The sequence below is a fragment of the Vombatus ursinus genome, unplaced genomic scaffold (assembly GCF_900497805.2).
Source record: "Vombatus ursinus unplaced genomic scaffold, bare-nosed wombat genome assembly UNPS02014798.1, whole genome shotgun sequence".
NCBI lineage: Eukaryota > Metazoa > Chordata > Mammalia > Diprotodontia > Vombatidae > Vombatus > Vombatus ursinus.
In genome coordinates this window covers 46,220,873-46,234,102 of record NW_020954576.1, presented here as the reverse complement: position 1 = coordinate 46,234,102, position 13,230 = coordinate 46,220,873, and the positions used below count along the sequence as shown (strand labels likewise).

General features: G+C 38.9%; 1 protein-coding gene across 2 annotated transcripts in view; it reads left to right on the top strand.

Annotated features, from left to right (window-relative positions):
* The window catches only part of C4BPA (complement component 4 binding protein alpha), a 48,715-nt gene extending 37,366 nt beyond the window's left edge, over positions 1 to 11,349 (top strand). The window contains exons 9-12 of one of the 2 annotated variants that reach the window (XM_027871519.1): positions 2,930 to 3,109; positions 7,981 to 8,145; positions 9,078 to 9,253; positions 10,951 to 11,349. In XM_027871519.1, coding sequence (XP_027727320.1) covers positions 2,930 to 3,109; positions 7,981 to 8,145; positions 9,078 to 9,253; positions 10,951 to 11,175 — 746 coding nt within the window. In that variant the 3' untranslated portion in view covers positions 11,176 to 11,349. The remainder of the gene's footprint in view (positions 1 to 2,929; positions 3,110 to 7,980; positions 8,146 to 9,077; positions 9,254 to 10,950) is intronic. The other variant, XM_027871520.1, reaches the window with a different exon arrangement.
* Positions 11,350 to 13,230: the final 1,881 nt, after the last annotated feature.

The following is a 13,230-nucleotide window of genomic DNA, read 5'->3' as shown; positions in this document are numbered from 1 at the left end:
TAATCTTTTTTATTCTATTCATTTGCTTGATAAAAATTTTTTACCACAAATAGAGCAAAAGTGAACCTTCATCTAGCCAACTGATAACAAATTCCAAATTAGGAAGGTTCAAATTAATATGGTTAATATTCAGACACTATACAAGCCTCTGTAGGGATTAATTCATGGAATCCTATTGATACTGACATAATCCATTGTAGGTTGGTAATCCCTGATGATGCATTTTAATGAATCAATAAGAAAGTTTTATCATTAACTTATCAATTTTATATATTATATCAGCAGATACATATAGACTAGAGCACTCTAGTCAAATTTATCTTTTAAATAGCAATGTGCTTTGTAAACTTTATAAACTACTTTTTCTTTTCTCACTTGATACAGATAAAATTTCTACAAAGCATTTTTATAGTAGTTATACAGCTATTTTTTATAAGCTCTTATGTTAAAATGGCAGAATTTTGAAGGTAAGTTTCTTTCAATCCTGAATAAATAGATCCATTCTCTTCCTGCAAAAAAAGGATATTAGTGTCACATAAGGGCCTAAAGAGGAGATTTTTCTTGACTTGATGAACATATTTATAGGGAAATGCCTGGGTGAGAAAAGTCGGGAATGGGATACTAATGTACGTTGAGTTCTGTCCATATAAGTTGTATATCTACATGTGGCATGTATAAACAGGTAGCTTGAGGAGAGGTTTGTATATGTGGCTAGAATCTTGCCCACCCCTCTGCAAAGGAAACTATAATTCCTACCCTGATAGAAGCAGGAGAATGGATGAATTATTGAGTCATTCCAACCCAAATACGGAAAAATCCCTCCTGGAATGGCATATGAGGATCATTTGTTTACCCTTGATTCTATCAATAAATTCATTCTGCCATGCTGGTTCACAGTAGGGGTGTCTGTGAACAAAATTTAGACTCAATCCTGGCATTCCCAGTTCATGAAATAAGATGGAGGACCACAAAGGGGTTCCCTTTGAGTCAGGGCAGGCATACCAAGTTCTTTGGATACTCTCAGGCAAAGACCACAATGTCAGGAAATAGGAAGTAATGCTTCAATCTCACTTTTAAAAGGCACAGAGAGCCCAGAGGCAAATGGCACAGAAAGCCCTGAAGCAAACAGCTCAGGAGGGTAGAGAGGCAGATGGTATGAGGATGGGGATGGGATAGTGGACAGAGGCAGGAAGGGTGGGGAGCAGAATGGGGAGGGGAAAGGACACAGAAAGTCACTTACGTAACCTTGTGTTAATGTTGGGAGCACTTAGGCAGCCACAGCAGGCAGAGGAGTACTTGGGGGGCAGGAGTTTGGGTACTCTTTTTTTAGGATTTGGGTGGTAGGAGACCAGACTAACTCTTTGCCATGCCATCTTTGTCTTAGTTCATTAGCATATCAACATCATCTCGAAGTTCTGAGCAACAGGTGGGTTCATTAGCCTAAAGCTTTGCTGGTGTTTCGATGTCATAAATTACAGAAGCATCTGAGGCTGACAGACCAAGGTCAGTTAGCAGTACTGGACTGGGGAGCCCTTACATGCAGGCCAAGCCAGCTTCCCCTTATTTAACACATAGAGTCAGGATGTGGCCTCAGTTAATTTATTTAGGAGGTATTTGTTAATGGCTCCTATGTTCCCCTAATATATGAGACAGTTTGTAATTGTTATGCTCCCTTAATTCTGGGGACAATTTGTAAATGGCATCTACGTTTCCCTTTGCAATCTTACTTTCTACTATTGTGACCTTATGCTAGCTACTTATAACCTTAATTGCTATACTAACTTGGGGTTTAGTCTGAGGGACCAGAATAGTATGCGATTTCAACATAATGGGCCATGGGACTGACAGCTCTGTTCTCTGAGAGAGAAGAATTACATCCTTTCTGCTGCCCCCTCCCCAATATTACTAGTCTAGAAGCATGTTTTTTTTTAGGTTGAAAAATTTGCTTTCTTGGCTACTATGTCTTAGAGAGGAAGAGGACCCAATGCTTACCCACACCAGTTTGATCCCTACTCCCCAAATGGTAGTTACAGAAAAGATCATCATAGAATGTGAAAAGCAAATAAATTCATTTATAGAAGCGGACTGTGAACAGAAATCAGAAAAAATCTACAGGTTAAAATATTTAAGAAAATACATGAGTAAATAAGCACCTTAGATAGAAGTAAACTCAGCTCTCATTCAGTTGAGGGGTGTTGGGGGTGGCAGAGACAGAAAGAGACAGAGACAGAGAGACAAAGTAAGAGTGAGAGAGAGAGGGAGAGAGATCCTGATCTCACCTAAGGAGAAATTCCTTGAAGTCTTTAGTAAGGTAAGGTCAAATTACTGCCTTTGACTAGATGTATGCTTCCAAAGTCTGCCTCTCTACAAATGTCTTGAGTCAGTCTCCAAGAGACTCTGGAACCACACATGTCCTCTCAAAGCTGGAATGAAGAAAGTCTCTGAAGTTTTCACACCAACTTCAGATAGGTACACAGCAACAAGTCATTCCTCCCCACCAATTTGTAGCTCAGGTTACACAAATAAATAGGATAAATATGACTTTTCAATGATTTAGTCTTTACAACACCTACAAAGAGGCAGGTGAAATCAAAGCTATGTAATTTGGTCAATGAATAAAATGATTTTAACTCAGACACACATTTAATATAGCACTTTGTTACTGAGACTTCCAATAGGAAAATGAAAACAGAAGGGCAAGCTTGCCTTAGAATCCTCCAACAAATCAAAGGCAGACTTTGAAAAGAATCCAAATGTCATAGCACTTCATTCCAGCTGCCTTCAATCTCTTTGAATTGTAGGTGGTATTTTTTTTTTGAAAGTGGAAACCAGATCCTCAGCCCTTGAAATATCCTTACAACAATTTCATTACTTTCTAATTTAAATCTAGTTGCCTTCTTAATTTCAACAAATCTTTTTTCTTTCTCAGGGATTTGTTGCCCATCACCAGTGACTGATGGAAAAACCCTACACTTCACCAATGACTGCAAATATGTACCATGGAGTACTTTTACCCTTCATTGTAAAAGACTCCAAAGACAGAGTATATGCCAACGAGATGGCACATGGAAACCTAAAATATCCTTGTGTGAAAGTGAAGAAGAAGCTGGTAACCATGATTGATTTCTAAGTCACAAGGCAATGACTTAGCTCAGTCACATTTTTTAGATTTTATTAATTTCCTCATAGTCAGGGTGACCTTGGAACAGTTTTTCTATGTAGGAAAAGAGGAAAAGCTTCTTGACAAGGAAAAGAGTTTGCTTGATATAGAGCATTTGGAGTATCACATTAAGTTCTGGGCACCATATATTAGGAAAGACATTGTTAAACTAAAGTACATCCAGAGGAAGTCAAGAAGGATGTGAGGGAACTGGAAAGCATACCATTGGTAATTGATCAAAGGTTGGGAGTGAGTCTTTATACTGGAGAAGAAAAGATTTCAGGGGTTGCTTTCAAGTATTTGAAGAAATGTTTGTTACATGGAAGAACTGGGCTTATTCCTCTTTGTAGAAACAGGAGTAATGAGTGAAATTTTCTGAAAGGAAGATTTTGACTGGGTATAAAGAAAAAAATCCTAACAATTAAATGTCCAAAACTGGGATAAGCTGTTTGAGGAGGTAATTCTCCATCACTGAAGGTCTTCAGATCACTTGTTATCCTCTATCTTAGCATCACCTTCTCTAATTCCATCTCTATCTCTGCCTCCTAAACCCATTTTTGTCATCCTGAGACCTTCAATCCCTCTACCTCTCAGTATATTCTCAGGCATTACTCTTGTTCTGACTTTGCTTTCCTCCCTCTTCAACCTTCACTCTATGGTTGGCCAATTCAAGGCTCTACGCTCCTCCACTCTTGAATCACTTGACCATTTGTCCTATTGCCATTCATTCCTTGCCAAAACTCAGCCCGGAGTCATTCCCATTGTCTGACTCCTCCAAACCTCATGTGCTAGCTAGAGAAAGTCACACTCCTGTGTTGACTGGATAAATTATAAAATCATGTCATCCAATTTCAACTAGACTCATGCTTTTGATTCTTTTGAATCTTTTGATTCCCTGTTTCCTTCCTTATAGAAACCTATCTCAACCTTCTTTCTTCAAGCTTCTACTTCTCCTACTTTTTCTCAGTTGAGGACTTTACCTCTTTGCTGAGAAAATTAAGAATATTCAGTGTGAGCTCTCTTCTTCCCTTTTCAATTCAAAACCTCTTTACATAATCCTCAACTCTATCCTCCTTCACCCCAGTCTTTGACAATAAGGTGGCCTTTAGTCTTGCCAAAGCAACCCTAATACATGTTTCCTTGATTCCATTCCCTCTCATCTTCTCCAAAAGAACACAACCTCAACATTCCTGCCTATCCCACTCTCTAATCTTCAACCTTTCTTAATCTACTGACTCCTTTCCTAATGCCTTCAAAATGCCCAAATCTCCTTCATCCCTTAAAAAAGTTAAAAAAAACAAACCTTCACTATACCCAGTCACCCCCTCAACCTATCATTTATGTCTTTCCTCCACTTCTCAACCCACTAGGAAAGGTTGTCTACACTTGCTGCCTTTGCTTCCTTTACTTTCACTTCACAACTCTTTTGCAATCTAGTTTCTGCCTACATCAGTCAATTGAAATTGCTCTCTCCAAAGTTACCATTGATTTCTTAATAAACAAATCTGATTGTCTCTTTTCAGTTCTCATCCTTATTGACCTATCTGCTGCATTTAAGACAGCTGGCCCCCCTCTCCTCCTCGATACTTTCTCTTCTCTAGGCTTTCCTGACTGACTTTCTCCCTTGGCCCCCTAACTGCCTGACTACTCTTTCTTAGTCTTTTTTGCTGGTTCTTCATCCATATCATATCATCTAATTGGCTGTTCTCCAAGGCTCTGACCTAGACCTTCTAGTCTCTCTCTACACCTTTTCTTTTGGTAACATCAGATCCCATGGATTAATTACCATCCTTATGCTGCTGATTCCCATTCATATATCCAGCTATAGTCATTCCCCTTCATCACCAATTGACTATTGAATATTATAGTAAATGTTTAGTTAAATTTTATATTTTTCTAATCAATAAGCATTTCTTTCCTCTGCACTGCCCTCCTCCCATCCACTCCCCCCCCCCATACACATACTGGAAAAAAGAGGGGGGGGACACTTATAATAAATATGTATAGTTATGCAAAACTAATTCATGCATTGGCTATACTTATTGTTCATTTCAAAACCTTGAGAAATTTCAAACTTTATATATCCAAAACAGAATTCATTATCTTTCCACCAAACTCACCCCTCCTCCTAATGTCCTTATTTCTACTGAAAGTATCCTCATTTTTCCAGTCTCCCAGGTTGGTAACAGAAAGGAAGGAAATTAGTAAGCACCTATAAGTAAGCACCTAGCACTGTGTTAAGTGCTTTACAAATACTATCTCATTTGATCCTCATAACAATCCTAGGGGGAGGTGTGAACACTATTATTGTCCCTCTTTTACTGTTGAGGAGACAGATAGAGGTTAAGTGGCTTGCCCCAGTCACACAGAAAGTAAGTGTCTGAGGCTAGATTTGGACTCAGGTCTTCCTGACTCCAGACCCAGTACTCTATTGGGTGGGTTATCTAGTTTGATGTCATTCTGTATGCCTCATTCTCCCTCCATCAGCATATCCAAGCAGTTGCCAAATCTTGTTATTTCAACCTTCACTTTTTTTTACCTCTGTCACTTTTCTCCATTCACCTAATTTATATTTACACAGCTCACTTCAGGCTTTCATTGCCTCTCCTACAGATGATTGCAACAGTTTCTTAATTGGTACTGTGCTAGGCATTGGGAATAAAAATACAAAAGCTCAACAGTTCCTGCTCTCAGGGAGCTACCATTCTATTAGGGGAGGCAATAGTCACATGTGTGGAGGTAGATATGAGATGTATATAAATAGAATACAAGTTAAGCTTGAAGTGGAGAGTCATATATCTAGGAAGTGGTAGAGACAGAATTCAAACCCAGATCATCTGACCTTCAGGCCTGCTATTCTGCTACTAATTTGACTGAATCAGAGACACGCCAAGGGAAATGCTCATGGATTGCTGAGGGCTTTAAACCTTTTTGATTTCCAGTGCATTTTTGATTTAGGGACCTCTTTTCCACAGAACCAAGGAAGAAATCTTTAGCATTTCAGTAGGTATTAAAGATGCTACAATTATTAAAGCCCCTAATGTTACTAAAATCCCTTATTTAAGGCTATGTAATGGTTTTCCCCCATGCCACCACTCCACCCACATGCCAGCCACACACCTATAATGTTCTTTAATTAGGCGTGTAAACCATCAGTTTGCATGAATGTTTTTCCCTAAGAGCTCCATTGCAAAGAATTAAAATAAAAATGTATTCCTGTAGAATAGGAATGTATGCTTAGAGTGTTAGAATTTATTCAAAGTAATTTTAAATTTAAATTTTAAATTTAAATCTTAAATGTTCTTAGGTTCAATATCAATGTCTACCAAGGATAAATGCTGTGTAGCATCACAGTCCTGTGCCTGATACTACTTGTGTGACTGTGGGAAACTCACTGGCCTTCTCTGGGCTTCAATTTCCTCATCTGTAAAATGGGGGAAAGGGGATAGGCAGATGAAAGAGCCTCTCTGGCTCTAGAAAGGAGGTCCTGTCATTTATCACTCAGCATCAAAGGATGACGCTTTGAGAGCTGGGAAGGAGCAGAGCAGCATCCAGTCCATCCATCCCCAAAAGGAATCCCCAGGACAACACAGCTGACAAATGAACATCCAGCCTCACATGAGGGCCTCCTAGCAGAGGCATCTCACCACCTTTTCAGGCATCTAACTCCACCCTTCGACAGCTTGAATTGTTAGGAAGATTTTCCTGACACCAAACCTAAATTTGCCCATTGGTAACTCCTACCCTTTGCTCTGGTTCTACATTTAGGGGCCAAGCAGAACAGATCTAACTCTTCTTCTAAATGGCAATCTTAAGATTTCAGGCCTCTTAAGTTAGGCGTCCTAAAAGTCCTGCGCCTTGCTGGAAAGTAGAAAGGTTTCAGTGTCCTTTGAAGTTTAAAAAAACTGTTACAAAAGGCATTGGGGTGAGGGAAGAAGGAAGAGTGTGTTTTTGTCACATCGAGCTCTCTCAACTAGCAAATATTTAGGATGGCTCTATTATGTGCAAGATAAGAGGCACTATGGTTTGGTGCAGGGATTTTTGCTGTTTGTAATTTTGTAAATGCCTTTCAACAACAACAACAAAAAATGTGTTATGAACTCACAGGTTAATTTAATATGCTAATGTGCTTCATTTAATTTTAATTTATTATATTTACTATTAGTACTATTTTAATATATTAATATACTTAAAGCACTATTGACGAATGTTTAGTTCAAATCCTTTGGACCAGTGTCACAAACTCCCAAGGGGTTTATAGACCACTAAATGGGAACCAGTGGCATTGTGGATAGAGCCGGGAGGGCCTGGGTTAAACTCCCACCCACTAGTAGTATGACCACAGACAAGTTACTTAATCTTCCAGTATGTCAGGCAACTGTCTAAGACCCTAAGTTACAGATGAGTTGCTGATGGGTAGAGGGAGTTTCCACAACAGAATTTCCACACAGGGTCTGATAGGCTTCCTACTCCCCTCCCACCTCTCCATCGATGTGCAGGGCACTGTGGTATTGCAGCAGCAATAATAAACAGCCTTGCCTTCAAAGAGTTTATATTTCACCTGGAGGATACATGTAAACCAAGGAAGAAGACAATACTAACATCTCAGAGAATCCAGAAAGACTTCCCTAATCAATTCTAATCCTTCTGCAGCCTTAATCTGGGGATGATGTAGGAGGAGACCTCGCTGAATGGAAAGGATAAAGACCTTTTCTAGATCCCCCAGCTCTAATTCTTGTCAGTGATAAGTAGAAAAGTCCATAAGTTTTCTTAAACGATCATCATTCTCAGTCTTTCTCTTCTCTTTCTTGTCATCCTAGATTGCAGTTCACCTAAGACTATCGAAAATGCGAACTATACAATAACTACTGGATTATTTTCCGTTAGTGTGGAGTATTCATGCAAAGATGGATATGTCCTGATTGGGAAGGCAAAAAATACCTGCCAGAATTCAAAATGGGCACATGCTTTCCCTTACTGTCAAGGTAATTCCAGCCTTGCTTAATGGGAAGGAAAAACCAAGAAGGATCTTGTAATGGTTTCTTCACCTCCATGTGATTACACTTAGCACTTTGCATCTCACAGTGTTCTTTGGGGATGTGACAGGATTGGCAAAAGTACTGGCAGGAGCAGGTGAACAAGGGAGCTCGTGGTTTAATATCAATTTTTTTTTTTGGCTGGGCAATGGCGTTAAGTGACTTGCCCAGGGTCACACAGCTAGTAAGTGTTATGTGTCTAAGGCCGGATTTGAACTCAGGTCCTCCTGAATTCAGGGCCAGTGCTCTGTCCACTGCGCCACCTAGCTGCCCCTAATATCAAATTTCTAAGAAGTATCAAATATTTGCCTCAAAGTCACATGTGGGGCCACTATGATTGATATGATATATATCATGTGTAATGCATATTACTTTTTTTAGGCTTCATCCTTTATTAGGTAGTAAGAGACAATAAATGTTTGCAGGTTAAATTTAAGAGTAGCCATTTCAGCCAAAACTATTCCACACAGTACGGAGGCAAGAGAGATTCAGATGTTGCATAGGGTTTGCACATAATATATCATATATGTGATATATTATAATATTATAATAATATAATACATATTATATAACATATTAGACATAAATATAAAACTATATGTATATATATCTTTATTTGTTTTTGTTAGTTGTGATCAGAGAACCCTATCCAGTAGGTAGGTTAGTTTCCATTTAACGAGAGGAAAATGAGAGAAAGGAAAAGGAAATGAGCTGCCAAAGGTCATTTAGAAGTCAAGCTGATGAGGTGAAGTGAGATAAGAAAACTCCTAGTCTCCAAGGATACTTTAGGTATCATATTTCCTTTCACTTTCATTACATTACCTTATTATTCTTTCCATCTGAGAAATGTAAACTACTCAATGAAAGTGTTTTTGTTACAGCTCTTTGTCCAAAACCAAAGCTATTAAATGGAAAACTGTCTTCAGAGAAGACTCATTATCGCATCAATGAAAGTGTCAATGTCCAGTGTTCTCCTGGCTATTATCTGCTTGGCCCTCAAACCATCACTTGCTCAGAGAACAGTTTATGGATCCCAGAGGGGCCCAAGTGTGAATGGGTAAGTAATATCTATATAGTTAACTTCTTGCCCATATGACTCCTCAGAGAAATATAGGACAATGGGCAAGGTCATAAAGTGTGAAATGCCCTCAGGAGAAGTAGTAATATAATGCCCATACCAAGGAAGGTATATCAATTGTAACTAAAAAGTGATATATTTGGTGATGTTAATTTCTGAGATGTTTGAAGTCACAGGAATTACTTCTTTCATCTTTGAAGCATCTTAAGGAGTTGGGAGTAGATAAAGTTTGTGTGTGTGTGTGTGTGTGTGTGTGTGTGTGTGTGTGTGGTAGCTAGAAAGCCTCTCCCAGGGCACAATGACACTTTTACCACAACCAGTCCATGAAGCAACAAAAGCCTTTAGAATACCTTAAACTAAAACTAAATCTATTCTTTTGACTCCTTTCGTCTTGGATTAGCTCAGGGTCTGATAGTCCAGACAACTACCAATCTTGGGGGTTTAGAAAATTCCTTTTTAATTCTTGCTAAATTCCTGGTTGTAAACTTGTGTCCCCAAAACCCATTTCAGGGATTCTGGAACACCACCCTCTTAGGAGCTATTTAGGAGGAGTGGCTAAAAATCGACCTGCTCTGAAAATCCTTTCTTATTAGCATGCAAATAAAGTTGGGGCAAGAATAAGAGCCACTAGGCTTCTACCTCCAAAAAATTAAAGAAAGAAGGAAAAGGTCCTTACGTACAAAAATAGTAGTGGCAGCTTTTTGTAATAACCCCAAACTGAAACTAAGGACTTGCCCTCCTATTGGGGAATGGATTAAACGAGTTGTGGTATATGAAGGCAATAAAATTTTATTTTTGCCATAAAAAATGATAAAGAGTTTCAGAGAAAACTGGAAGACCTCTATGAACTGATGCAGAGTAAAGTAAACAAAACTAAGGGAATGATTTTAAAATGAAAACATTATAAATAAAATTAACTTGAAAGACTTTAGAACGTTAATCAGTGCGATGGAAAACCATGTTTCCAGAGGACTGAAAAGGAAGCATATGACCTACCTCCTGCCAAAGAGGTGACAGAATTAAAATGCATAATGAGACATACATTTGGAGCCAAAGTGGGAATATGTTTTGCAGGACTATGCATATTTGTTACAAGGGTTTTCTTATTATTTTTAATTGTTCAGTTGGGGGGAGGGGAGGATGGGACTGGAAGGGGGAAAATAAATGCTAGCAAAAAAAAATAAAACTTTAAAAATCAAACAAAAGCTAGGAGAAGCAGGATAAATCTGAATTTTATCATGCTGATAATTTTTATGCTATGTACCTGCTAGCTCAAATCTCAGCACTCTTCTTACAATATACAAAATGGAAAACTCAGAATCTTGGAAAGAATGACTTAGTTCATCCTGACTCTAAGCCCCATGTGCTTCTCTCCAATAGGTGGAGTGGCCTCTGCCTCAATTTTGGTTGGTTGGTACAACTACTAGCACCAGTTTTCCCTCTCTCCCCTTGCTCTTGTCCTTAGATACAGCTTGAAGTATTGCCAACATCTTCTTTAGTTATAACTATCTATTACTGTGTCTTGGTTCAATCCTCAAAAGAAATGCTATTCAGATCCAAAATAATTCCCGGCCTTTCCTGCTCTTCAGGATAGGGAAAGTCTTGGCATAGACCTTAAATAATCTTCCCCCAAATGGAAGCCTTTCTGAAACTATCTATTTGTTTCTGTTTTTTAGGAATTCCCTGAAGGCTGTGAGAAAGTTTCAGCAATCTACAAGATTATGCAGTGTCTCCCAAATGCCCAGGATGTGAAAATGGCCCTAGAGATACATAAACTAACCCTGGAGATTGAGATGCTGGAACTAGAGATAGGAAAAAAAAGGGATACTAATCAGAGCCATCACCACCATCATGTTGCCCACAAAAGAGAAAAAGACCCAGAAACCCACTTTTATGATTGAAGCTGTTCTGTAGGTACTCATCCATAGGAATAAATGGCTGCACTGGGAGAATTTGCTAATGTATTTTATACTGTTGAAAATGAGAAATTGGTGATAATTTGACCTGTAGTAGTCCAGTCTCCCAGACTGAGCGGCATAGCTGGCTACTATAAATAAAGCCCTTAGAAAATCAAATTGCATTTGCTGTCATTAAACTCTCCTCTGTTATAGGATGGGAGAGCCCTCCTCAAACCCATAGGGAATTAAACCCAATCTTCAAAGTCGTTTAGAGGGGATAGCGTGACCTAGTAGATAGAATGCTGGTTGGGAAACGAGGAAGATCTGTATTCAGATCCTGCTTCAGACATATACTGGCTGTGTGACCTTGGGCAAGTCTCCTCATTTGGGTTCATTACATTGGTAAAATCACAAGTCCAGTCCCTATCCTTCAGTGGTTATGTGGCTCTAGAAGCAACATGTAACAGGCTTTTCTTCATCCTACACTAAGGATGAGGTAAGCTAATGAAAGTCACTTAGAATTCCACTCTGCTGCTAAATACTGCTTTAGGCTTCCAGTTGTAGGTAAGCAATTTGATCCTATGCAGGGATTCTTAAGAGAACTCTTGGATAGGTGAATTGGCCACAGGAAAGACTAGTAAGAACAACAACAAGAAGGAAAAAAGGGGGGGGAAGGGAGAAGGAAATTTACATGATAACTTTGTGTATTTAAAAGGAATAGCAAGTTGTTCATAGTGGATTGCGGTTTCATGTGCAATCATCTTTTTTCGTTATACTATGTTATGGAAATGCTTGTTTTATTCCATAAATTAAAATTTTAATTCATTAAAAAATTTTTTTAAAAATTTAAACTTTTTAAAGAAAGAACAACCAAGGTGATGATCATGCTTCCATGCTTGCAGGAAGTATGAAAAGTGGGTAGGATTTTACGGTATTCTGCAAAGAATGCTTGATGCTTGTCTTTTCTGCATGGTCATGTAATTTTTATTTTTGGTCCAAATACAGTTCTGCCAGAAAGACAAAGGGGCTTGAAGACCCTCTCCCCCCTTTATTCACTAGAATCCAACCCTTAACTAAAAAGGACTTTCATGTAAAAATAAAGAAGAGAAAAGATTCCAAGAATTAGAGAGGAATCCTGACCAGTCAGGAGGCTGGCAGGTAGAAGAATGTCATGGAGAAGAGAAAAGGGAGCTAAGGAGCTAAGGAAATAAAATAGGTATGAGGTTCTTCTGGAAGAAGAGGGAGGAGGAAGCAGCTGCTTGCCCTCCAACCAATAAGTATTTATTAAGTACGTACTATGTACCAGATGATACGAAGACAACATCGAAACAAGCCCTGTCCTCAAAGATCTTCCATTATATTAGGGAAAACAACATGTACAGACGTACGTAGCACAGTGCCTAGAACACAGTAGGAGTTTAATAAATGCTTATTAACTGGTCAATTTTGGGTGACAGGCACTATAAGGCACTATATGTATAATAATCCTGGAAAGAGGCTTATTGTGAAAGGCTTTGGTGGTGTGATTTCACAGGTACCTTCAGGTGAAAGAAGAGATAAGTAGTGGTAATTAGTGAATGCTAAGGAGACAACCACTGAAATGGAAGGGCAGGGCATTTACATAGTGCCTACTGTGTGCCAGGAACTGTGTTCAGCAATCTTTACAAATGTCTCATTTTATGTTCACAACAACCCTGCAAGGTGTTATTATTATTATCCCCATTTTACAACTGAAAAAACTGAGGCAGACAGAGGTTAAATGACTTGCCCAGGGTCATGCAGATAATGAGTTTGAGACCAGATCTGAGCTCAGATCTTCCTGACTCCAGGTCCAGTACTCTGCCTACTGTGCCACTAGCTCAGTAACAATAAAGAGGTCTGCTGTGTCCCCAAACATTTTTCTATGACATGACAAAGATTCCCCAGGTCTTGTCAAATTGGGTGACTACTACCTACTTCTAGTTACTCACACGGGAACAAATGATACTTATAGAAGGAATCCAGAAAGTGTTACTAAGGATTAGGAAGTCTTAGACAAGCAACTGAAGACCTTAGGAG